The 26,198-nt window shown below is 50.5% G+C and overlaps 1 protein-coding gene across 2 annotated transcripts in view; it reads right to left on the bottom strand.

Annotated features, from left to right (window-relative positions):
• The window catches only part of manba (mannosidase, beta A, lysosomal), a 159,278-nt gene that overhangs the window by 86,802 nt on the left and 46,278 nt on the right, over positions 1 to 26,198 (bottom strand). For both annotated transcript variants that reach the window (XM_072495205.1, XM_072495206.1), the window contains 2 exons: positions 18,397 to 18,520; positions 758 to 936 (listed from right to left, as the gene is read on the bottom strand). In XM_072495205.1, the coding sequence (XP_072351306.1) occupies positions 758 to 936; positions 18,397 to 18,520 (303 nt within the window). The remainder of the gene's footprint in view (positions 1 to 757; positions 937 to 18,396; positions 18,521 to 26,198) is intronic.

Below are 26,198 nucleotides of genomic sequence, written 5' to 3'. Positions count from 1 at the left end.
TCTTACGAAGGGTCGGTGCAGACCTGATGAGCCGAATGGCCTCCTTCTGCACTGTGGAATCTATAGATTATTCATCTGGTGAGGAACATGGTTAGAATGCTCCAAGATCTTCAAACTTTTACCAACATTATGGCTAGATATCTTGGAGCAAGAATGCAGTCAACCATAAAATGTTTCAGTAACTGTATAGATGAGATAGTTCTGACACAGCGCCGAGGATCCGGTTCGAAATTGGTCTTGGGTCACTATCCGTGTGGAGTTTGCACATTTCCCCGTGTCTGTATGAGTCTTATCCCCACAACCCAAAGATGTGCAGGGTCGGTGGATTGGCCCCGCTACATTGCACCTTAATTGGAAAAAAGGAATTGGGTACTCAAAATTTATTTTTTTTAAATATATTGATCTGACAGCAGCTTCCAGAATGTAAAAAAGGTAAGAAAACTGTTTGGGGAAAAAAGTATAGAAGACAATATCCCTTTGCAATCTGCCAGTTGTGGGGTGAGAGCAACATCTGCATTATACATGCAGAATGAAATAGTAAGGAGGACATTTATTTTACTTGAATTATTTTCTCTCCTCTTTCCAAGTCCCATCAGATGGAAACTAATTCATGACAAATAGGATCAAACACACTCAGCAAATCCAAGCTTCGGTCATCCAATAACCATTTGCAGATATATCAGTGGAGAAGGTTATTTATTTAATTGAAAGATTTACTTTGTTAAGTCACACTTCTGATAATAAAAAGACCTCTCACCTGATTAATGTCCAGTTTGACTTTACTTCTGCTATCTTCTCTGTTCTCAAGAATTATTTTGTATAATTGTTGTGTTTGTAAAGTTGGAATGTTAACCATCAGCTCACCTTCAATAGGCTTCGGGAAAACAACATCAAAAAAGCTCTCTGCTTCCACAGACCACGTCCGTGTTTTCTCATCTAAAGATAAAAAGAAATGCTCTTTAAATTCTAACAACTATCCAATAATTCAAACATATTTGAATATTCACGAGTCCCTTGTCCTAATTCACCTTTTGAACATCCTTTTGCATTTCACTGGCTGCGTTGGACTTGACATAAATCACTTTAGATAAGAAAGTGTAAATCCTTCTGGAGAGGAAAACCCAAGGTCAGTCTAGGAGGCATGGAATTGGACTGGCCATCAAGAATAAACTCGTCAACCGACAACAAATGACTCATGACCTCCGTCTACAACTTGCCAAGAACCAGCAGGTAACGGTCGCGAGTGCCTACTCCCCAACTCTTGATGCCAATGATGAATTCAAAGAAGGTTTCTACTCCACCCTGGACTTGAGACTCTCCAACATTCCGAAGGAAGCCAAGATCATTCTCCTTGGGGACTTCAAAACCAGAGTGGAAAGGCCTCCCAAATCTGGAAAGGAACCTTCGGAAAGGAAGGAGGTGGGAATTGCAACTCCAAAGGGGTTCTTCTGCTCACCAAAAGCACGGAGCACCAGCTTGTCATCACTAACACATTGTTCAAGACTTCCTGGAGATGGCCACAATCAGAGCACTGGCACATGTTCGACTTTGCCATCGTCCGGTCCGGAGACCAAAAGGATGCCCTCATCCTAAAGTGATGGATTCACCACCAGCTCATCCATTCCTCTACGTCCAACAAACTTCACCAGAAGCAGCGGAAGATGAAGAAACAGCTCAGAAAAAAGATCAACGTTGAGCGGCTTCAAGAGCCAAGCATTCTAGTGAACTTCCAACAATGCCTTCTCAAAAATCTCCAACGTGTCCATTCTAATGGAGGAGGAGGAAAACTGGAAAGAGCTGAAGGCAGTAATCATCTCAAACTGTGAAGGAATCATTGGCTACAAGGCCAGGAAATACCAAGACTGGTTTAACGAGAATGACCACAAGGTCCAAGACCTCATCGACAAGAAGAGGAAAGCCATTCAAAGAACTCCTAAACCCATTGGCAACGGCGCTTAAGGAGTGTCGAGGAACTGGAGAAGGATTGTGCGGAGTGCGTCAAGCACAGGATTTCGCTGTACGCAGACGACCTGTTGTTATATATTTCGGATCCATTGGGTGGGCATTGGGGCATTATGGGGATTTTGGAGGACTTTGGCCGGTTCTCCTGGTACAAGTCGAACATGGGAAAGAGCGAGGTGTTCCGGGTTGAGACCAGAGGACAGGAGAGGGGGTTAGGAAAGTTGCCGTTGAAGGTGGTGGGGGCATGTTTTAGATACCTGGGCATCCAGGTGATGCGGGGTTGGGCGCAGCTACATAAGTTGTCCTCCCACAAGTCCTCCCACAAGTCCCAAAAGACTTGCAGGTTAGGTGAATTGGGCATTCTGAATTCTCCCTCTGTGTACCCGAACAGGCGCCGGAGTGTGGCGACTAGGGGATTTTCACAGTAACCTCGTTGCAATGTTAAAGTAAGCCTACTTGTGACACTAATAAAGGTTATTAATTATTAATTCAGCGATTCGGTGACCTGTTTGTAGGGGGCAGTTTCGCAAAATTAGAGGACCTGGAGGAAGAGTATGAGCTCTTGAGGGATGATTTCAGGTACTTACAGGTTCGGGATTTTGTGCCCCTGGGGCTGCAAGACAAGGTGCTGTGGAAGGGGGAGATAGGGGAAGGGAAGGTGTCTGAGGTCTACAAGGAAGCGATGGATTGGGAGGGAGCCCCAGTGGGAACATTAAGCGGAAGTGGGAGGAGGAGTTGGGGGGTGGGGTTGCAGGATGTGGGAGGCAGCTCTGCGAAGGGTGAATGCGTCGCGAGGCTTAGTCTTATTCAGTTTAAAGTAGAGTTCATAGTGCACCAATGATGGTGGGAAGGATGTGAGGTTCTTTGAGGGAGTAAAGGAGAGGTGTGGGTGGGGTACGGGGAGGCCCGCGAGTCATGTTCACATGTTTTGGGCTTGACCGAAGCTGAGGCGGTTCTGGCAGGGGTTTGCAGACATGGGGCGAAGTTCTCCCCCAACGGCGCGATGTCCACCGACTGGCGCCAAAAACGGCGCCAATCAGACGGGCATCGCGCCAGCCCAAAGGTGCGGAATGCTCCGCATCTTTGGGGGCCGAGCCCCAACATTGAGGGGCTAGGCCGGCGCTGGAGGGATTTCCGCCCCGCCAGCTGGCGGAAATGGCGTTTGTTGCCCCGCCAGCTGGCGTGGAAATGCGGCGCATGCGCGGGAGCGTCAGCGGCCGCCGACAGTTTCCTGCGCATGCGCAGTGGGGAGAGTCTCTTCCGCCTCCGCCATGGTGGAGGCCATGGCGGAGGCAGAAGGGAAAGAGTGCCCCCACGGCACAGGCCCGCCCGCGGATCGGTGGGCCCCGATCGCGGGCCAGGCCACCATGGGGGCACCCCCCCGGGGTCAGATCGCCCCGCGCCCCCCCCAGGACCCCCGAACCCGCCCACGCCGCCTGGTCCCGCCGGTAAATACCAGCTTTGATTTACGCCAGCGGGACAGTCCAAAGATGTGTAGGTTAGGTGGATTGACCATGCTAAATTGCCCTTGGTGTCCAAAAAGGTGGGGTGGGGAATCGGGGATCGGGTGGAGGTGTGGGCATGGTGCTCTTTCCAAGGGCCGATGCAGACTCGATGGGCCGAATGACCTCCTTCTGCACTGTAAATTCTATGATTCTATGATATCGGAGAGACCAAACGCAGACTGGGTGATCACTTTGCTGAGCACCGTCGGTCTGTGCGCATTCAGGACCCTGACCTTCCCGTTGCTTGCCATTTTAACACAAGACCCTGCCCCCATGCCCACATGTCTGTCCTTGGCCTGCAGAAATGTTCCAGTGAAGCTCAACGCGAACTGGAGGAACAACATCTCATCTTCCGATTAGGCCTTCTGGTCTCAACATTGAATTCAACAACTTCAGATGATTAGCTCTTACCCCACCTTGACCCATTTGTTTCATCCCATTTCATTTTAACTGTCTTTTACCGTTTCTTTCTCTCTTGTCCTTCTTTATACATATTTACCCCCCCCCCCCTACCTTATTCACCTTTCCTTACCCTTTTTCCCCTTTGCTTCCCCCTTCTCCTCCCCCCACATCTATATCTGTCACAGTTTATTCTCTGATGTTAGTTTCTCTGCAGTTTGCCCGTTCACACCTTTTGCCCTCTCTGGGGACTGCCATTAGCACTTTTCTGCGGCCATTAGCACCCCGTTTCCCTGGGTCTCTATGGCTCATCTTTCATTCTCACACCACAGTATAAATATATCCCACTTTCTCTGTCTTATGGCTTTGACAAAGGGTCATCTGGACTCGAAACGTTAGCTCTTTTCTCTCCCTACAGACGCTGCCAGACCTGCTGAGATTTTTCAGCATTTTCTCTTTGGTCTCCAACTGGGAATGTTACCTTTTCACCTCGCCAAGACAAGCTTTCATTATGTGGCCCACAACTGGGCCTCACTTCATAAATGAAGAGCGAGATTCTCCGACCGCCACACCTCCCGCCGGGTCGGAGAATTGCCGGGAGGCAGCATGAGTCCCGCCCCCGCAGGCTGCCGAATTCTCTGACACCGGGGATTTGGCGGGGGCGGGAATCGCGCCGGTCGGCGGCCGCTAGCAGCGCCCCCCCCCCCCCCCCCCCCGGCGATTCTCCAGCCCACGATGGGTCGAGTGGCCGCCCGTTTTTCAGCCAGACCCGCCGGCGTATATTACACCAGGTATTTGCCGGCGGGACCTGGCTGTGCAGGCGGCCTCCGGGGTCCTCGGGGGGGTCTGGCCCCGGGAGGTGCCCCCACGGTGGCCTGGCCCGCGATCGGGGCCCACCGATCCGCGGGCGGGCCTGTGCCGTGGGGGCACTCTATTCTTCCGCGTTGGCCGCTGTGGTCCTCCGCCATGGCCGATGCGGAGATGATCCCCCCTGCGCATGCGTTGGCGCTCCCGCGCCAACTTGTACCAGCCGGCGGAGGCCCTTCGGCGCCGAATGACGTGGTGCCAAGCCCCTTCCCCGCCGGCTGGCGCGGCGCAAACCACTCCTGTGCCGGCCTAGCCCCTGAAGATGCGGAGTTGCCCACCCCGCCGATTCCCGCAGAATCCCGCCCAAAATTATTCCAGTTTGGTTAGTGGTATTAAGGCAATCTTGCAGAGATGCAACAACTTCCCCCTATCCTTGGTTCAGACTATTAAAATGAACATGCGCCCTGGATTTTTATTTCTCTTCCAGTGACTCCCCATTTTCCTCCTCAAATCCTTTTTTTATTAAGGTCAACAAATTGATATGCTTTTTTATTTGTGAGAGTAGGACTCCCAGAATGCGTGATGTTCTTCTCCGAAGGGGATAGACAATCGGCGGGCCTGGCCCACCCTAATTTTCTGTTTTATTATTGGGCAGCCAATATTCAGAAAATATTGTTGTGGTTTAGTGATCCTGGATTTATATGGGGACATTGGAAGCCCGCTCCTGCACTAACTCTAGTTACTGCACCGTTGGTTTAGTGATTCTGGATTTATTTGGGGACATTGGAAGCACACTCCTGCACTACCTGTAGTTACTGCACCCTTGCCATTTTCCCTGTTAGATTTTCCTCAAATCCAGTAATCCAGTGATCTCACTGGACAGCATTTCAAGCTCCTTTCCCTGTCTTCGCTAGCCCTCATTTGTAATAATCATCTTTACCTACCAGCAGGTTTGGACTCGACATTTAAATCTTGGGCAGTGAAGGATCTGAGCGGTTTGGGGAGCTGATCGTGGAAGGGAGGTTTGCCAGTTTTAGGAAGTTAGCGGCGCAATTCCAGTCTTCTTAGGTATTTCCAAATTTGCGCTTTTTCACAAAGTTTTTCCCTCCTTTCCTTTGGCACCACCCTCTTCCTGATGAAGAAGTCCAACAGGTTTGTAGGTTTGTTTCGAATCACTAGCTCCTTCATCGGGTGAGCTGTGCTCCGAAAGCTCGGGATTCTTAACAAACGTGTTGGACTTTAATCTGGTATTGTAAGATTTCTTACTGTGCTCACCCCAGTCCAATGCCGGCATCTCCACATCCTGATGAAGAAGATTCTGTCTCTGGCAAACCTGATGGGAGGTCAATTTCGGACATATATAGTCACATCCTTTCAATGGATTCTGCTCCTTTGAGTGGTATGAGGGTGAAATGGGAGTGCGAATTGGGTTCCATTCTTAATGGTGAGATGTGGAGTGAGGCCCTTCACAGGGTCAACTCTACGTCTTCATGTGCTCCGCTGAGACAGATATAGTTTAAGGTTTTGCAAAAGACGGATGTGACCAAAGCAAAGATGAGCAGGTTCTTTCCTGGGATAAGTGTGAGCACTGTTCTTGTGGGCCGGCGAACCATACACAAGTTCTGGTCCTGTCCCAAGTTAACAGGCTTCTGGCCTTCTTTCTTTAACACCATGTTGGAGATGCTCCGTTTAGATCTGGATCCATTTCCACAGGTGGTCATATTTGAGGTATCAGATTCACCGATGATACAGTCTGGGATGAAGGCGGATGTCCTCACTTTGCCTCGTTGATACCCGAAGGCGAATTTTGCTTGGGTGGGGGTCTCCCACTCCACTTAGGGCCTCTGCTTGGCTGGGTGACCTGATGTCGTTTCTGCATTTGGAGAAGGTCATGTTCACCATCAGTGGAGAGATTCTATCTAAGATGACAGCCATTCATTTCCTTTTTCAAGGAGTTAGTCACCGTCAGCTTTTAAGAAGTTTAGATCAATTTTTGTATTTAAGTTAATTAGGTGTTGTGTATGTTTTTGCCTTTTGTTTTCTTTTTGATTGTTTCGGATTATTCTGATTATGAAAAATTTCTTAGAATAAATATGTTCTTTTAAAAAGCAGTCTGTGGGAGCTACCAAGGAATCTCCCTACTCTCCATCCCCAGGAAGGTCATCGCTCAAATCCTCGCTAGCCATCTTCTCCTGTCTCTGAAAAAATTCTTCCGGAAAGCCAGTATGTGGCTTCTGACCAAACCATGGAACAGCAGACATGATTTTCACTGCTCAGCAACTCGAAGAGAAATGCCAGGAGCAACATCAACCACCCTACATGGCCTTCATCGATCTGACCAAGGCTTTTGACTCGTCAATGGGGAAATGCTGTGGAAGACCCTGTCAATGGGGAATTGCTATGGAAGACCCTGTCAATGGGGAATTGCTATGGAAGACCCTGTCAATGGGGAAATGCTATGGAAGACCCTGTCAATGGGGAAATGCTATGGAAGACCCTGTCAATGGGGAAATGCTATGGAAGACCCTGTCAATGGGGAATTGCTATGGAAGACCCTGTCAAGGGCCGGTTGTTCAGAGGAATTCACCAACATCTTCCAACTCCTCCACGACAAGATGTCCATGATAGCCCTCGCCGATGGAAATAAGCAGGAACCTTTGCGGTCAAGACTGGAGTCAAGCAGGGATGTGTCATCACCCCCACTCTTTTCTCCATCGCCACCATCTTTCACCTTGCCAAGGGCAAGCTTCCCAGTGGAGTGGGCATAGTCTACAGGCGGATGCGTCTTCAGGATGGATGGAAAACCTTTCAACCTCAACTGATTGAAATCCAAGAAGAAAGCGACATTGCACATGGAGCTTCAGTATGTGGATGACATCACCACCTCCACTTCCTCAGGAGAGAATCTCCAAACCATGAGGAAGCATACCAAAGAATCAATCTTATCCTCAACCTGAAGAAGACTCGAGTCCTTTACCAATCTGCACCAGGGCAGGATCTGGTCTCCCCCTCCATCAAGATCAACGGATAAACCCTACCAAATGAGGAATATTTCCCATACCCAAGGAGTCACCTATCCTCCAAGACTGACATCGATGCGGAGATCCAACATTGTATCCCATCCACAAGCACCTCCTTCGGACGCCTAAGGACAAGAGTTTTTGATGACCTCAACTTCCGTGCTGACACCAAGATCCTCGTGTACAGGACGGTCATCCTCCCAACTCTTCTATAAAGCTCAGAAACTTGGATTATGCACAGACACCACTTCAAGGCCCTGGAGAGGTACCATCAACCCTGTCTAAGACTGATTCTCCACATCAGCTAGGATGACAGGCGTACTAACATCAGTGTCCTTGAAGGAGCCAAGAGCACCGGCATTGAGGCCATGATTATCCAAAACCAACTCTTGGCCTATATCGGTTGACTATATAACTCATTAAATCCCACGGGTTTTACACCTGCGGTATTGGACGGTCATATTTTGAAATGTATACCAGGTTTACCTCCATGGATCTCAGCTTCTTGGACATTCTGCTAATTCAGTTGGTTGAGTCCAGCATTGGAACAGCTCAACTCATAGTTCACGTCGTCTCAACGTCGGAATCTTTTAAAGTACTGGTTGCAAATGCAGCCTTCGCATTTAAATTACATTGCATGTTCTGGCTGGTTAAAGTGTCAGGAGATTAGCTGGTTACTGTAGCTTCCTTATCAACTACTAATGTTAGATTCACAGATGCTTTACACCTGCCAATGAGACACAACGCTGTCGAGTTCAACTTTCATTTGAAATGAGAAAACTCAGCATGGAAGGACCTTCGATGCTTACGCTATGTTCACTACTCTAGACAGAATGTTGGAAGTGAAACATACTACAATCAAAAAGCCACCAGTTTAGGGAGCAACCACTTCATTTTTTTCACTTGGTTTGATACGTTGTCAAGGAAGTAGTTCGGTATTAAGTGCACAGCTGAGCAGTAAAAGGTATGGTATCGTAAACTGCTTGGAAACTGGTCAAGTCACTGTAAAATTATACAAACACCCATGTATAATCTCTACCTGAAACTGGGAAATGGTCAGGCAACCTGGGCTTTCTGCCCAGAGATCTACTTTGCACACTAACCCTGATAGACTCAACACCAACTCACAGGAGAGCAGCAGTAAACCTGTGGTAACACATCATAAACCACAACGCGAGGATAGAATTTTACGAACTTCCTGCTTGCCCCTCTGCAGAGTGCAGTCAGCCCATACTCAGCAGTAACCCCTGTAGCACATCCCCTCGCTGCCTCATCACTATGCTTGATACTTACATAATTACATTGTTAGTGTCCAGCATGTTGTGAGCACAAGGGCTAATTTATGGCTGCACAGTACAGGGGGAAGCTTTACCTGCCTGAAGCACACATCAGGGGAAATTGGGGGGAATTTGCCTCTAATCTCTCCATATCTAATCTGGATGACTCCCAGACTGTAGCATTTAATTTGTCGTTTGTAAAAACAAACTTACTGAAATTGGTGTTTACACACACATTTTAGTTTCACCTACTTTCTCTTTTTATAATTTACTTCTTTAAATTTAAAAAGTAACTTAAAACGGAACAAGGGAGTTAAATTTGTAACAAGTTCTTATAATTATTTGTGCTTTCTGTCGTCTAGATTCTCTGCTCTGGAGTTTCCTCACTAAACCTCTCCACCTCTCTCCCTCACCTCTTTGGCCAAGCTTTTAGATATCTCTCCTAATATCTCCTCATGTAGCTCAGTGTCAACCTTGTCTAATGTTGACTTCCGGTTGCGGCGATGCGGAGCTAAGCCGCACATTTCAGCAGCTCCCGCTATAACGGACTTTTGGGCTCTCCGGAGGAGCCCCAACGGAACTTTTTTGATCGAATCCCGTGTGGGAAGGTGAAGTAAGGTCCCCCTTCCGTCGTATGGCGGGGATTAGCAATGGAGCGGCGGAAAAAGAGGCTTTGGAGCAGCGGCAGAAACGAGGGGGAAAAAACAAGATGGCGGAGGACAGAGATCGAGCAGCCTGGGGGCCGGACCAGCAGGAGTTCCTCAGGCGCTGCGTGGAGGAGCTTAAAAAGGAGGTGCTGGCACCAATGCTGTTGGCGATCGAGGGGCTGAAGGAGACCCAGAAGGCCCAGGCGGTGGTGCTCCGTGAGGTGAGGGATAAAACCAACGAGAATGAGGACGAGATCCTGGGCCTGGCGGTAAAGATGGAGGCGCACAAGGCGGTGCACAGGAGGTGGGCCGAGAGACTCGAGGTCCTGGAGAACAGGTCGAGGAGGAAGAATCTCCGGATTCTGGGTCTCCCCGAAGGAGTGGAGGGGGCTGATGCCGGGGCGTATGTGAGCAAGATGCTCCATTCGCTGATGGGTGCGGAGGTCTCTCCGAGCCCCCCCAATCCGGTTGATCACGTGGAATGTGAGAGGCCTAAATGGGCCAGTTAAGAGGGCCCGAGTGTTCGCGCACTTAAAGGGACTGAAGGCAGACGTGGTCATGCTTCAGGAGACACATCTGAAGGAGGCAGATCAGGTCAGGTTAAGGAAGGGATGGGTAGGACAGGTGTTCCATTCGGGGCTGGATGCGAAGAATAGAGGGGTGGCAATACTGGTGGGGAAGCGGGTGTCGTTTGAGGCCATGAACATAGCAGCGGACAATGGAGGCCGATACGTGATGGTGAGCGGTAGGTTGCAGGGGACGGGGGTGGTATTGGTAAATGTATACGCCCCGAACTTGGGCGATGCTTGATTCATGAAATAGATGTTGGGGCTTGGACTTGGAGGTCGGAAGCTTGATAATGGGTGGGGATTTCAACACGGTGTTGAACCCAGCATTAGATCGCTCCAGATCTAGGACGGGGAAGAGGCCGGCTGCGGCCAAGGTGCTCAGGGGGTTTATGGATCAGATGGGGGGAGTAGATCTGTGGAGATTTACCAGGCCTTTGGCCAGAGAATTTTCTTTTTTCTCCCATGTACATAAGGCCCATTCCCGGATAGATTTTATTGTCCTGGGCAGGGCATTTATCCCAAAAGTGGAGGGAACGGAGTATTCGGCCATAGCCATTTCAGACCACGCCCCGCACTGGGTGGAATTAGAGCTCGGGGAGGAGAGGGACCAACGCCCGCTGTGGCGGTTGGATGTGGGATTGCTGGCAGACATGGAAGTGTGTGGGAGGGTGCAGGGGTGCATCGAAAGGTACCTGGAGGCCAACGACAACGGGGAGGTGCAGGTGCGAGTAGTATGGGAGGCGCTGAAGGCGATGGTCAGGGAAGAGTTTTTTTTTTTATAAATGTTTTATTGAAAATTTTTTCCCAAACAACAATTTTTCCCCTCTTACAAAGCAAACGCAACAATAACAATACAGAAATTTTAAACAATACACAAGTAACAAAACCCCTTTATCTTTGACCTAAACTAAACCCCCCCCCCTCCCCCTGGGTTGCTGCTGCTGGTCATCTGTCTTCCCTCTAACGTTCCCCTAGGTAGTCGAGAAATGGCTGCCACCGCCTGGTGAACCCTTGAGCCGATCCTCTCAGGGCAAACTTTATCTGCTCCAGTTTAATGAACCCCGCCATATCATTTACCCAGGCCTCCAGTCCGGGGGGTTTCGCCTCCTTCCACATGAGTAGGATCCTGCGCCGGGCTACTAGGGACACAAAGGCCACAACGTCGGCCTCCTTCGCCTCCTGCACTCCCGGCTCTTCCGCAACTCCAAATAGAGCTAACCCCCAGCCTGGTTTGACCCGGGCCTTCACCACCCGCGAAATCACTCCCGTCACTCCCTTCCAATACCCTTCCAGTGCCGGGCATGCCCAAAACATATGTGCGTGGTTTGCCGGGCTCCCGCCACACCTCCCACATTTGTCCTCCACTCCAAAGAACCTGCTCAATCTTGCTCCCGTTATGTGTGCTCTATGTAGCACCTTAAATTGAATCAGGCTAAGCCTGGCGCATGAGGAAGAGGAATTTACCCTGCTTAGGGCATCAGCCCACATACCCTCCTCTATCTCCTCCCCTAGTTCTTCTTCCCACTTTCCTTTTAGTTCGCCCACCGACTCCTCCCCCTCTTCCCTCATCTCTCGGTAAATCTCTGACACCTTGCCCTCTCCGACCCACACCCCTGAAAGCACCCTGTCCTGTATCCCCTGTGTCGGGAGCAACGGAAATTCCCTCACCTGTTGTCTAATAAATGCCCTCACCCGCATATATCTCAAGAAATTTCCCCGGGGCAACTTATACTTTTCCTCCAATGCTCCCAAGCTCGCAAAAGTCCCATCTATAAATAAATCTCCCACCCTCCTAATTCCCAACTGGAACCAGCTCTGAAATCCTCCATCCATTCTTCCTGGGGCGAACCTATGGTTGTTCCTGATTGGGGACCCCACCAGGGCTCCCCGCACCCCTCTCTGTCGCCTCCACTGTCCCCAGATATTCAATGTTGCCGCCACCACCGGGTTCGTGGTAAACTTTTTAGGTGAGATCGGTAGCGGCGCCGTCACCAGCGCCTCTAAACTCGTCCCTTTACAGGACTTTCTCTCCAGTCTTTCCCACGCCGCTCCCTCACCCTCCATCATCCATTTACGTATCATTGCCACATTGGCGACCCAATAGTAATCGCCCAAGTTCGGTAGTGCCAATCCTCCTCTGTCCCTACTACGCTGAAGGAACCCCCTCCTTACTCTCGGAACTTTCCCTGCCCACACGAAGCTCGTGATGCTCCTGTCTATTTTATTAAAAAAGGTCTTAGTGATTAGTATAGGGAGACATTGAAATACAAATAAGAACCTCGGGAGGACCATCATCTTAATTGCTTGCACCCTGCCCGCCAGCGATAGAGGCTGCATGTCCCACCTCTTGAAGTCCTCCTCCATTTGTTCTACCAACCGTGTCAGATTAAGTCTGTGCAAGGTTCCCCAGCTCCTAGCGATCTGAATCCCCAGGTATCGGAAGTTTCTTTCCACTTTCCTTAGAGGCAAGCCTTCTATCTCTCTACTCTGGTCCCCTGGATGTATCACAAATAATTCACTCTTCCCCATGTTTAGCCTATACCCCGAGAAATCCCCGAACCCCCTCAAAATTTGCATAACCTCTATCATTCCCCCCGCTGGGTCCGACATGTATAACAATAGGTCATCCGCATATAACGAGACTCGGTGTTCTTCTCCCCCTCTAATCACCCCTCTCCATTTCCTGGAGTCTCTCAACGCCATGGCCAGAGGTTCAATTGCCAACGCGAACAACAATGGAGACAGCGGGCATCCCTGTCTTGTTCCCCTATATAGTCGGAAATACTCCGATCTATGTCGACCTGTAACTACGCTTGCCGTTGGAGCCCCATAAAGAAGTCTAACCCAGCTAATAAACCCGTTCCCAAACCCAAACCTCCTTAACACTTCCCATAAATACTCCCACTCCACCCTATCAAATGCCTTCTCTGCGTCCATTGCCGCCACTATCTCTGCCTCCCCCTCCACTGGGGGCATGGCATCATTATCACCCCTAATAGTCGTCGCACGTTAACATTCAGTTGTCTCCCTTTTACGAACCCGGTCTGGTCTTCGTGCACCACCCCCGGGACACAGTCCTCTATCCTCGATGCCAGTACCTTTGCCAACAATTTGGCGTCCACGTTCAACAATGAAATGGGTCTATAGGACCCGCACTGCAACGGATCTTTATCCCTCTTCAAAATTAACGATATCGTCGCCTCCGACATCGTCGGGGGTAGAGTCCCCCCTTTCCTGGCCTCATTGAACGTCCTCACCATCAACGGGGCCAACAAGTCCACATATTTTCTGTAATACTCCACCGGGAACCCGTCTGGTCCTGGGGCCTTCCCTGCTTGCATGCTTCCCAGTCCCTTAATAACTTCGTCCACCCCAATCGGTGCCCCCAGGCCTACCACCCCCCGCTCCTCCACTTTCGGGAACCTCAATTGGTCCAGGAACTGCCGCATCCCCTCCTCTCCCTCTGGGGGTTGAGACCTATACAGTTCCTCATAGAAGGTCTTGAACACCTCATTTATCTTTCCTGCCCTTCGCACCGTGTCTCCCCTTTCGTCTCTAATTCCTCCTATCTCCCTCGCTGCTGCCCTCTTTCGCAATTGATGAGCCAACAGGCGACTCGCCTTTTCCCCATATTCATACCTCCTCCCCTGTGCCTTCCTCCACAGTACCTCCGCCTTTCTGGTGGTCAGAAGGTCAAATTCCGTCTGGAGTCGTCTCCTCTCCCTGTACAATTCCTCCTCCGGGGTCTCTGCAAATTCCCTATCCACCCTTAAAATCTCCCCCAGTAATCTTTCCCTTTCCTTGGCCTCTGTTTTCCTTTTGTGGGCCCCAATGGAGATCAGCTCTCCTCTGACCACCGCTTTTAGTGCTTCCCATACCACTCCCACAGGGACCTCGCCGTCGTCATTGACCTCCAGATATCTCTCAATACACCCCCGCACTCTTGCACACACTCCCTCATCCGCCATCAGTCCCACATCTAATCGCCAGAGTGTTCTCTGCTCCCTTTCCTCTCCTAATTCCAGGTCCACCCAATGTGGGGCATGATCCGAAACCGCTATGGCTGAGTACTCAGCTTCTTCCACCCTAGAGATCAACGACCTTCCCAAAACAAAAAAATCTATCCGGGAGTACACTTTAGGGACATGGGAGAAGAAGGAAAACTCCATAGGCCTAGGTCTAAGAAATCGCCATGGATCCACTCCCCCCATTTGGTCCATAAACCCCTTAAGTACCTTGGCCGCTGCCGGCCTTCTTCCGGTCCTTGAGCTGGATCTACCTAGCCCCGGGTCCAGCACCGTATTAAAGTCCCCTCCTAAAATCAAGTTTCCTACCTCCAGGTCCGGTATACGCCCCAGCATCCGTCTCATAAATCCCACATCGTCCCAGTTTGGGGCATACACGTTAACCAACACGACCTCCATTCCCTCCAGCCTGCCACTCACCATTACATATCTACCTCCGCTATCTGCTACGATGTTCTTTGCTTCAAATGCGACCTGTTTCCCCACCAAAATGGCCACCCCTCTATTCTTTGCATCCAGTCCTGAGTGGAACACCTGTCCCACCCATCCTTTCCTTAGCCTAACTTGGTCCGCCACCTTTAGGTGCGTCTCTTGGAGCATAACCACGTCTGCCCTTAGTCCTTTCAAATGCGCGAGCACTCTGGCCCTTTTTATCGGTCCGTTCAGGCCTCTCACGTTCCACGTGATCAGCCTCACTAGGGGGCTACCTGCCCCCCTGGTCAGGGAAGAGTTAATCTCCATCAGGGCTCATAGGGTGAAGAGAGAGGGCAGGGATCAGGAGTGGTTAGTGGGGGAGATTTTACGAGTGGACAGGAGATATGCAGAGGCCCCTGATGAGCGACTACTCAGGGAGAGACAAAGTCTCCAGACGGAGTTCCTGTTGATCACAGGGAAGGCAGAGGCACAGTGGAGGAAGGCACAGGGGCGATGAATGAATATGGGGAGAAGGCGAGCTGGATGATGGCACATCTGCTCCGTAAGAGGATGGCAGCGAGGGAAATAGGTGGAGTCAAGGATGGCAGGGGAACTACAGTGCGGAGTGCGGTGAAAGTGAATGAGGCATTCAAGGCCTTTTACGAGGAGCTGTCTAGGTCCCAGCCCCCAGGGGAAAAAGAGGGGATGCGACGATTCTTGGGCCAACTGAGGTTCCCGAGGGTGGAGGAGCAGGAGGTGGCTGGTTTGTGGGGTGCCAATTGGGGTGGAGGAGCTGGTTAAAGGACTGGGGAGCATGCAGGCAGGGAAGGCCCCGGGACCGGATGGGTTCCCGGTGGAGTTCTATAGGAAGTATGTAGACCTGTTAGCCCCGTTGCTGGTAAGGACCTTCAATGAAGCAAGGGAGGGGGGGGACCCTGCCCCCGACAATGTCGGAGGCGATGATCTCTTTGATCCTGAAGCGGGATAAGGACCCACTGCAATGCGGGTCGTATAGGCCGATCTCGCTCCTAAATGTAGATACTAAGTTGCTGGCAAAAATGTTGGCTACGAGGATTGAGGACTGTGTCCCGGGGGTGATTCACGAGGACCAGACGGGATTTGTAAAGGGTAGGCAGCTAAATACCAATGTGCGAAGGCTCCTAAACGTGATAATGATGCCATCGGTGGAGGGAGAGGCGGAGATAGTGGCAGCTATGGACGCGGAGAAGGCCTTTGACCGAGTAGAGTGGGAATATCTCTGGGAAGTGAAAATGAATGAAATGAAATGAAAAATGAAAATCTTTTATTGTCACGAGTAGGCTTCAATGAAGTTACTGTGAAAAGCCCCTAGTCGCCACATTCCGGCGCCTGTTCGGGGAGGCTGGTACGGGAATCGAACCGTGCTGCTGGCCTGCCTTGGTCTGCTTTAAAAGCCAGCAATTTAGCCCAGTGTGCTAAACCAGCCCCTGTTGCGGAGGTTTGGGTTTGGAGAGGGGTTTATCAGTTGGGTTAAGCTCCTATATAGAGCCCCGGTGGCGAGTGTGGTTACGAATCGGCGGAGGTCGGACTATTTTTGGCTGTATCGAGGGACGAGGCAGGGGTGCCCCCTGTCCCCCTTGTTGTTTGCACTAGCAATTGAACCTTTGGCCATGGCATTAAGGGAGTCTGGGAAATGGAGGGGGATGGTCCGAGGGGGAGAGGAGCATCGAGTGTCGCTGTATGCAGACGACCTGTTGCTGTATGTGGCGGACCCAGTGGAGGGGATGGTGGAGGTCATGCAGATCCTAAGGGAATTTGGGGACTTCTCGGGCTACAAGCTCAATGTAGGGAAGAGTGAGCTCTTTGTGGTGCATCCGGGGGATCAGGGAAGAGGGATAGACGACCTACCGTTGAGGAGGGCGGATAGGAGCTTTCGATACTTGGGGATCCAGGTAGCTAGGAGCTGGGGGGCCCTGCTCAAACTGAACTTGACGAGGCTGGTGGAGCAGATGGAGGAGGACTTTAAACGGTGGGACATGCTGCCACTCTCGCTAGCGGGCAGGGTACAGTTGATTAAAATGGTGGTCCTCCCGAGGTTTCTTTTTGTATTTCAATGCCTTCCAATTGTGATCACCAAGGCCTTTTTTAAGAGGGTAGGCAAGAGCATTATGGGCTTTGTGTGGGCGAGTAAGACCCCGAGGGTAAGGAAGGGGTTCCTGGAGCGTAGTAGAGATAGAGGAGGGCTGGCGTTGCCGAATCTGGATCCGTAAGTGGGTGATGGAGGGAGAGGGGGCGGCATGGAAGAGGTTGGAGATGGCGTCCTGCAAAGGAACGATCCTGGGGGCGCTGGTGACGGCACCTCTGTCGCTCTCGCCGACAAGGTACACCACGAGCCCGGTGATGGCGGCAATGCTAAAGATCTGGGGGCAGTGGAGACGGCACAGGGGTGCGATGGGAGCCTCGGTGTGGTACCGACCAGAGATAACCATCGGTTTGTCCCAGGAAGGATGGACGGGGGGTTTCAGAGCTGGCATCGGGCAGGGATTAGAAGAATGGGGGACCTGTTCATTGATGGGACGTTCGCGAGCTTAGGGGCGCTGGAGGAGAAGTTTGGGCTACCCCCGGGAAATGCTTTCAGGTACATGCAAGTGAGGGCGTTTGTGAGGCGGCAGGTGAGGGAATTCCCGCTGCTCCCGGCACAGGGGATTCAAGACAGGGTGATTTCGGGCGTATGGGTCGGAGAGGGCAAGGTGTCGGCGATATACCAGGAGATGAAAGAAGAAGGGGAGGCTTTGGTAGAGGAGTTGAAGGCTAAATGGGAAGAGGAGCTGGGGGAGGAGATTGAGGAGGGTCTGTGGGCTGATGCCCTAAGTAGGGTAAATTCCTCTTCCTCGTGTGCCAGGCTTAGCCTGATACAATTTAAGGTTGTTCACAGAGCGCATATGACGGGGGCGAGGCTGAGCAGATTCTTTGGGGTGAAGGACAAATGTGGGAGGTGCTCAGGGAGCACGGCGAACCATGCCCATATGTTTTGGTCGTGCCCGGCACTGGATGGGTTCTGGAGGGGTGTTGCGAGAACTATATCCAAGGTGGTGAAAGTCCAGGTCAAGCCAAGTTGGGGGCTAGCATTACTTGGAGTAGCGGACGAGCCGGGAGTGCAGGAGGCAAAAGAGGCCGGCATACTGGCCTTTGGTCCCTGGTAGCCCGGCGAAGGATCTTGTTAGTGTGGAAAGAGGCAAAGCCCCCCAGTGAGGAAGCCTGGATAAATGACATGGCAGGGTTTATCAAGTTGGAGAGGATAAAGTTTGCCTTGAGAGGATCTGCGCTGGGGTTCTACAGGCGGTGGCAACCGTTCCTAGACTATCTCGCGGAGCGTTAGATGAAGGTCGGACAGCAGCAGCAACCCAGGGGGGGGGAAGGGGGGGATATCTTTCTTGGGGGGGGGGGTTTCTGGGGGGCATCTGAGCAAGAAAATATTTTTTGTAAAATATTAGCCATGCACATTACACTAATCAATAACCAACCGTTGGTAATGAGTTAAAGACTCATTAAATGTTATGGTTCATAAAGCACTCAACAAGCAGATTCTATTAACTAAACTGCAGTCTTTTGCATCCAAAACCACAGTTAAAAAAATTAATGAAAAGGCAAGTTTTATCCATGGGACATGAAAAATGATTGCCATCAAACTTCCAAATTAGCAGCAAAATATAATGGCTCTGTAAATGATACTAAACATTAGGAAAGTAAAATGTCTTCAGGCGCCCTGACAAAAATGACCAAAGTCCATACCATAGATAGTGGTTGCTGTGAGATACGTCAGGTGACAGATATCATACATTTCAATCCTTATATCTTTCCAGATGCCCTGTGTAGGGAATGATGGACCCCAGTCCCAGCTGAAAGAGCACTGCTCCTAAAATTGAATGGACAAGAATGTTAAATAAATCAAGGGCATTCAACTTATTGCATTGATTGATTGTGGGCTCAATACCATATTTGTTCTTTAATCTAACAAAACTGTAAATTACACAGGACTGCAACAAAGAAACAGGCTATCGGAACTTTAAACTTTGTGTTTTGATTGCGAGAATGTTAAGATGAAAATGGAATGCTTTTTTGATCATAGCGAGTTCTTCACTCTCAATTACTGAATGGTGGGAACTGTTTGTTCAGCAAATACATATTTACATTCATTGTGAGATACACATTTTCTGCTAAAATTAATCTCTGTCGCTATAATGGTGTCACTGCAGCCATATCGGGGCTAGTCTGTACAGCAACACTGAATCTGTAGAATGTTGATTCTCTGCTGGTAACTGGAGGAAGCAGGCAATCTGAGCGCAAGGCTTAAGAGACTAATTTTGTATATTTGGAACACAGTGCGACTCACCAACCCCCCTCGAAATCCCACACATGCATCTCACAACCAGATCACCCTTCAGGTGGAAAATGCAAACTAATGGACACTGCCCAGTCACAGACAGGCTGGGACGATGTGACAACTACAAACCAGAACCCTAATTTCTGGCAAAACTGTGGAGAATGTGCCAGGGGAAAGCCTGGGCGGAAAGCTGGCAGACACGTGAGATGTAGCCAGTGGTGCCAAACTTGCCTCAAGTTGGTGGAAGAGCAAACCTGAATCCAGATCTCAGTCCATAATCTAGGTCGATATTTCAGTGCTGCACTGAGAGAGCGCTGGATTGAAAGAGCGCTACACTGAGAGAGCGCTGCATTGAAAGAGCGCTGCACTGAAAGAGCGCTGCACTGAAAGAGCCCTGCACTGAGAGAGCGCTGCACTGAAAGAGCGCTGCACTGAAAGAGCGCTGCACTGAAAGAGCGCTGCACTGAGTGAGCGCTGCACTGAAAGAGTGCTGCATTGAGAGCGCTGCATTGAAAGAGTGCTGCATTGAGAGCGCTGCATTGAAAGAGCGCTGCACTGAAAGAGCGCTGCACTGAAAGAGTGCTGCATTGAAAGAGCGCTGCACTGACAGAGCGCTGCACTGAAAGAGTGCTGCACTGAAAGAGCGCTACACTGAAAGAGCGCTACACTGAAAGAGTGCTGCATTGAAAGAGCGCTGCATTGAAAGAGTGCTGCATTGAAAGAGTGGTGCCCTGAAAGAGTGCTGCACTGAAAGAGCGCTGCACTGAAAGAGCGCTACACTGAAAGAGCGCTGCATTGAAAGAGTGGTGCACCTACAGAGCGCTGCACTGAAAGAGCGCTACACTGAAAGAGCGCTACACTGAAAGAGCGCTACACTGAAAGAGTGCTGCATTGAAAGAGCGCTGCACTGACAGAGCGCTGCACTGAAAGAGTGCTGCACTGAAAGAGCGCTACACTGAAAGAGCGCTACACTGAAAGAGCGCTACACTGAAAGAGCGCTGCATTGAAAGGGAGCTGCATTGAAAGAGTGCTGCACTGAAAGAGCGCTGCACTGAAAGAGTGCTGCACTGAAAGAGCGCTGCATTGAAAGAGCGCTGCATTGAAAGGGAGCTGCATTGAAAGGGAGCTGCATTGAAAGAGTGCTGCACTGAAAGAGCGCTGCATTGAAAGAGCGCTACACTGAAAGAGTGCTGCATTGAAAGAGCGCTGCACTGACAGAGCGCTGCATTGAAAGAGTGCTGCACTGAAAGAGCGCTACACTGAAAGAGCGCTACACTGAAAGAGCGCTGCACTGAAAGGGAGCTGCATTGAAAGAGTGCTGCACTGAAAGAGCGCTGCACTGAAAGAGTGCTGCACTGAAAGAGCGCTGCATTGAAAGAGCGCTGCATTGAAAGGGAGCTGCATTGAAAGGGAGCTGCATTGAAAGAGTGCTGCACTGAAAGAGCGCTGCACTGAAAGAGTGCTGCATTGAAAGAGCGCTGCACTGACAGAGCGCAGCATTGAAAGAGTGCTACACTGAAAGAGTGCTGCACTGAAAGAGCGCTACACTGAAAGAGCGCTGCACTGAAAGAGCGCTGCATTGAAAGAGCGCTGCATTGAAAGAGCGCTGCATTGAAAGGGAGCTGCATTGAAAGAGTGCTGCACTGAAAGAGTGCTGCACTGAAAGAGCGCTGCATTGAAAGGGAGCTGCATTGAAAGAGTGCTGCACTGAAAGAGCGCTTCACTGAAAGAGCGCTGCATTGAAAGGGAGCTGCATTGAAAGAGAGCTGCACTGAAAGAGCGCTGCATTGAAAGAGCGCTGCACTGAAAGGGAGCTGCATTGAAAGAGCGCTGGATTGAAAGAGCGCTGCATTGAAAGAGCGCTGGAATGAAAGAGCGCTGGAATGAAAGAGAGCTGGATTGAAAGAGTGCTACACTGAAAGAGCGCTGCATTGAAAGAGCGCTGGAATGAAAGAGCGCTGGAATGAAAGAGCGCTGCACTGAAAGAGCGCGGCACTGAAAGAGCGCTACACTGAAAGAGCGCTGCACTGAGAGAGTGCTGCATTGAAAGAGCGCGGCACTGAGAGAGCGCTGCATTGAAAGAGTGCTGCATTGAAAGAGTGCTGCACTAAAAGAGCGCTACACTGAAAGAGTGCTGCATTGAAAGAGTGGTGCCCTGAAAGAGCGCTGCATTGAAAGAACGCTACACTGAAAGAGTGCTACACTAAAAGAATGCTGCATTGAAAGAGTGGTGCCCTGAAAGAGCGCTGCATTGAAAGAACGCTACACTGAAAGAGTGCTACACTGAAAGAGTGCTGCATTGAAAGAGCGCTACACTGAAAGAGTGCTACACTGAAAGAGTGCTGCATTGAAAGAGTGCTGCACTGAAAGAGCGCTACACTGAAAGAGCGCTGCATTGAAAGAGCGCTACACTGAAAGAGCGCTGCACTGAAAGAGTGGTGCCCTGAAAGAGCGCTGCACTGAAAGAGCGCTGCACTGAAAGAGCGCTGCACTGAGAGAGCGCGGCATTGAAAGAGCGCTGGATTGAAAGGGCGCTGCATTGAATGAGCGCTGCATTGAAAGGGTGCTGCACTGAAAGAGTGGTGCCCTGAAAGAGCGCTGCAATGAAAGAGCGCCGCATTGAAAGAGCGCTACACTGAAAGAGCGCTGCATTGAAAGAGTGCTGCATTGAAAGGACGCTGCATTGAAAGAGCGCTGCATTGAAAGAGTGGTGCCCTGAAAGAGCGCTGGATTGAAAGAGCGCTGCATTGAAAGAGCGCTGCATTGAAAGAGTGGTGGCCTGAAAGAGCGCTGCAGTGAAAGGGAGCTGCATTGAAAGAGAGCTGGGTTGAAAGAGCGCTGCATTGAAAGAGCGCTGGAATGAAAGAGCGCTAGAATGAAAGAGCGCTGCACTGAAAGAGCGCTGCATTGAAAGAGCGCTGGAATGAAAGAGGGCTGGAATGAAAGAGCGCTGCACTGAAAGAGCGCGGCACTGAAAGAGCGCTGCACTGTAAGAGCGCGGCACTGAAAGAGTGATGCACTGAGAGAGCGCTGCATTGAAAGAGCGCTGCACTGAGAGAGTGCTGCATTGAAAGAGTGGTGCCCTGAAAGAGCGCTGCATTGAAAGAGCGCTGGATTGAAAGGGCGCTGCATTGAAAGAGCGCTGGATTGAAAGGGCGCTGCATCGAATGAGCGCTGCATTGAAAGGGCGCTGCATTGAAAGAGTGCTGCATTGAAAGAGTGCTGCATTGAAAGAGTTCTGCATTGAAAGAGTGCTGCATTGAAAGAGTGCCGCATTGAAAGAGTGCTGCACTGAAAGAGCGCTGCAATGAAAGAGCGCTGCAATGAAAGAGCGCTGCACTGAAAGAGTGCTGCACTGAAAGAATGCTGCACTGAAAGAGTGGTGCCCTGAAAGAGCGCTGCATTGAAAGAGCGCTGCATTGAAAGGGCGCTGCAATGAAAGAGCGCTGCATTGAAAGGGCGCTGCAATGAAAGGGCGCTGCATTGAAAGAGCTCTGCACTGAAAGAGGGCTGCACTGAAAGAGTGGTGCCCTGAAAGAGCGCTGCATTGAAAGAGCGCTGCATTGAAAGAGCGCTGCATTGAAAGAGTGCTGCACTGAAAGAGCGCTGCATTGAAAGAGCGCTGGATTGAAAGGGCGCTGCATTGAAAGAGCGCTGGATTGAAAGGGCGCTGCATCGAATGAGCGCTGCACTGAAAGGGCGCTGCATTGAAAGAGCGCTGGATTGAAAGGGCGCTGCATTGAAAGAGTGGTGCCCTGAAAGAGCGCTGCATTGAAAGAGTGCTGCACTGAAAGGGCGCTGCATTGAAAGAGCGCTGCATTGAAAGGGCGCTGCACTGAAAGAGTGGTGCCCTGAAAGAGCGCTGCATTGAAAGAGTGCTGCACTGAAAGGGCGCTGCATTGAAAGAGCGCTGCATTGAAAGGGCGCTGCACTGAAAGAGTGGTGCCCTGAAAGAGCGCTGCATTGAAAGAGCGCTGCATTGAAAGAGCGCTGCATTGAAAGAGCGTCGCATTGAAAGAGTGCTGCATTGAAAGAGCGCTGCATTGAAAGAGTGCTGCACTGAAAGAGCGCTGCACTGAAAGAGCGCTACACTGAAAGAGCGCTGCATTGAAAGAGCGCTGCATTGAAAGAGCGCTGCATTGAAAGGGCGCTGCACTGTGAGAGCGCTGCATTGAAAGGGCGCTGCATTGAAAGAGCGCTGCACTGAACGGGCGCTGCATTGAAAGGGCGCTGCATTGAAAGAGCGCTGCACTGAAAGGGCGCTGCATTGAAAGAGCGCTGCATTGAAAGAGCGTCGCATTGAAAGAGTGCTGCATTGAAAGAGCGCTGCATTGAAAGAGTGCTGCACTGAAAGAGCGCTGCACTGAAAGAGCGCTACACTGAAAGAGCGCTGCATTGAAAGAGCGCTGCATTGAAAGAGCGCTGCATTGAAAGGGCGCTGCACTGTGAGAGCGCTGCATTGAAAGGGCGCTGCATTGAAAGAGCGCTGCACTGAACGGGCGCTGCATTGAAAGGGCGCTGCATTGAAAGAGCGCTGCACTGAGAGAGCACTGCATTGAAAGAGCGCTACACTGAAAGAGCGCTGCATTGAAAGAGCGCTACACTGAAAGAGCGCTGCATTGAAAGAGTGCTGCACTGAAATAGCGCTGCATTGAAAGAGCGCTGCATTGAAAGAGCGCTGCACTGAAAGAGTGTTACACTGAAAGAACGCTGCACTAAAAGAGCGCTGCACTGATGCGGGCTTTTGGTTACAATATTGAATATCTGATGTAATGCAGGGAGCTCCGAGTGTCCTGGCCAATACTCATTCCTCCATCACCAAAATTAATTTAACTAGTCAGATACCTCTTGTGCTGTGTAAAACTTTGAAAATGTGCAAAATGGCTGCTGGGGTTCGCCTACATTACAAGTGTGACTGCATTCCAAATCAACAAGTTGCTTATGAACCTCTTTAGGGTGTTTCTGAGGGGCCTAATAAGATCCAATATAAATGCACATTCTTTCACATACATGGATGAGCTGTGGTTCTACATGAGCTACAACAGCAACACTAAGCAATATTAAACCAGTGACAGGGAATGTTCCCATGTGGCCACATGTTAGGGATCATATTGCTTTCCACACAGGAATACTACTGGAATTTTCCAAGAAGCTTAAGAGCTTCTATACGCAGCTGTAAAGGTTGTAGTAATCCTCAGGTTAAACCACCACCAGTCAGCTCTTCCCCTCGGTTAAACCACCACCAGGCAGCTCTCCCCCTCGGTTAAACCACCACCAGTCAGCTCTTCCCCTCGGTTAAACTACCACCAGGCAGCTCTTCCCCTCGGTTAAACCACCACCAGTCAGCTCGCCCCCTCACAGGGGAAAGCAACCTCTGGTCATCTGGGACTATGGTGACTTTACTGTAATACATCCCGAGGCACTTTATTGGAGGATTATAAAACAAAATACAGACTGTGACACTGAGCCTAATCTATTCAATCTCCTCAGACCAGGTTGTACATTAAGCTGGTTAATATTGCCCAATATGCTTGAAAGGTTTGTCACATTTTGTTGTGTTCAATACTTTGTTAGGAGGCCTCCAACTGAAATAACTTACACACATTATTTTTAAACTAGTTTAAAATAGAATGTCATGACCAAGTAAAAAACATTTCTTTAAGTAGTCTGTCAGCTAAGGATTTATAAGTCTGTATGTAGCCTCCTTTTAGTTTAGGAGTGATTTAGTCTTACACAAGTTAAAGATTAGTTTATTATAAAAACTAAAAAAACTACTGCTGAAAGTTTCTTCGGTAAAAGTGATAGATATTAACTAAAATACAGTAACAAAGATTAAAAGCAGGTAAAGATTTGATTTTAACTTAAAGATGAGATTTCAAATCAGTCTTGTTGCAGTGAGACTATTACTGTCCCATCTGCTTGAATTCCTGCTTTTTGAAGGGGTTGAAAGTTGAAGTTCATCAGTAGCTGCGATGGCTTCTGTGGTGGAAGAGTCCGAATTTTCCTTCGCAGGTGAAGAAGAGCAGGTCCTGGTAGCTGTCCCAGAGCGGTTTCTTAAAACCTTCCTCTGGCTCTCCCAGCTGAGAATCAGTTTCACCATGTCTCTCTTATGATGTTCAAAATAGTTCTCTCTTCAGGCAGCTTCCAGCCTTCTCTCATGATAACGAAACCCAAAGATGACTGCCTCCAAACTCCATATTAGGTTTGGGCCTTTCAAACAGCCTGTGGTAATACCTGGTATTGCAGTACCTGAGAGGTGAATGACCATTGGCTAGACCTAGGAGTCTACCATTGGCTAACGTACATATACCCCGCCTCTCAGGGCGGGGCTAAGAACCCATGCCGTCCCAGCAGCCTTCACTTTCTGTATCGAAGCTGCTGGGTACAGTTCTAGCTGATTAAAGCCGATTAGATATGACTCCCCTTGTCTCGAGAGTTATTGATTGTGCATCAATTTAATCAGCTATTACTTCTGAAGGATGGATCTCCGCATCAAGCCGGCATGCCTTCAGCTCAGCCCCCACGCAGACAACTCCGCTGCTACTTTTAAGCATTGGCTGGCGTGTTTCGAGAGCTACCTCGACACGGCTGCCGACACCCCCACGGAAAGGCAGAAAATACACCTCCTACGCTCGCGGGTCAGCCCTGCGATCTACCCTCTGATCGAAGGGGCGGCGAACTATGCTGCAGCTATGGAGCTGCTAGGACATTACATCCGTCCACTGAACCAGGTCTATGCCCGTCACCTGCTGGCAACTAGACGGCAGAACCCAGATGAAACACTGGAAGACTTCTAGCGGGCACTAATAGTGCTGGGCCAAAACTGCGGCTGCCCAGCAGTGACAGGGAACGAGCACACGGAACTTTTAATTCGGGACCCTTTCGTGGCAGGTATGACTTCCCCCGACATCCGCCGAAGGCTCCTTGAAATGGACACACTGGGCCTCACTGAGGCACGGGCCCTGGCAGGGTCCATGGACGTTGCGTACAAGAACGCACTGGCTTTTGCCCCCGCCCGCACGGCGCCCCCCTGGGCAGCGTGGCACCCGGCGGTGGCAGCCCCCCAGACTTACCCGCTAACCCCGCAGGCCTGCGCGGCAAGACGGCCCGCTACCGCCGCCGGCCAACGCTGCTTCTTCTGCGGCTAAGCGAATCATCCACGCGCGCGCTGCCCGGCCTGCGCCACCACCTGCAAAGGGTGCGGCAAGAA

Source organism: Scyliorhinus torazame, chromosome 3 (assembly GCF_047496885.1).
Source record: "Scyliorhinus torazame isolate Kashiwa2021f chromosome 3, sScyTor2.1, whole genome shotgun sequence".
Taxonomy (NCBI): Eukaryota; Metazoa; Chordata; class Chondrichthyes; order Carcharhiniformes; family Scyliorhinidae; genus Scyliorhinus; species Scyliorhinus torazame.
This window is presented reverse-complemented; position numbering and strand designations above follow the sequence as displayed.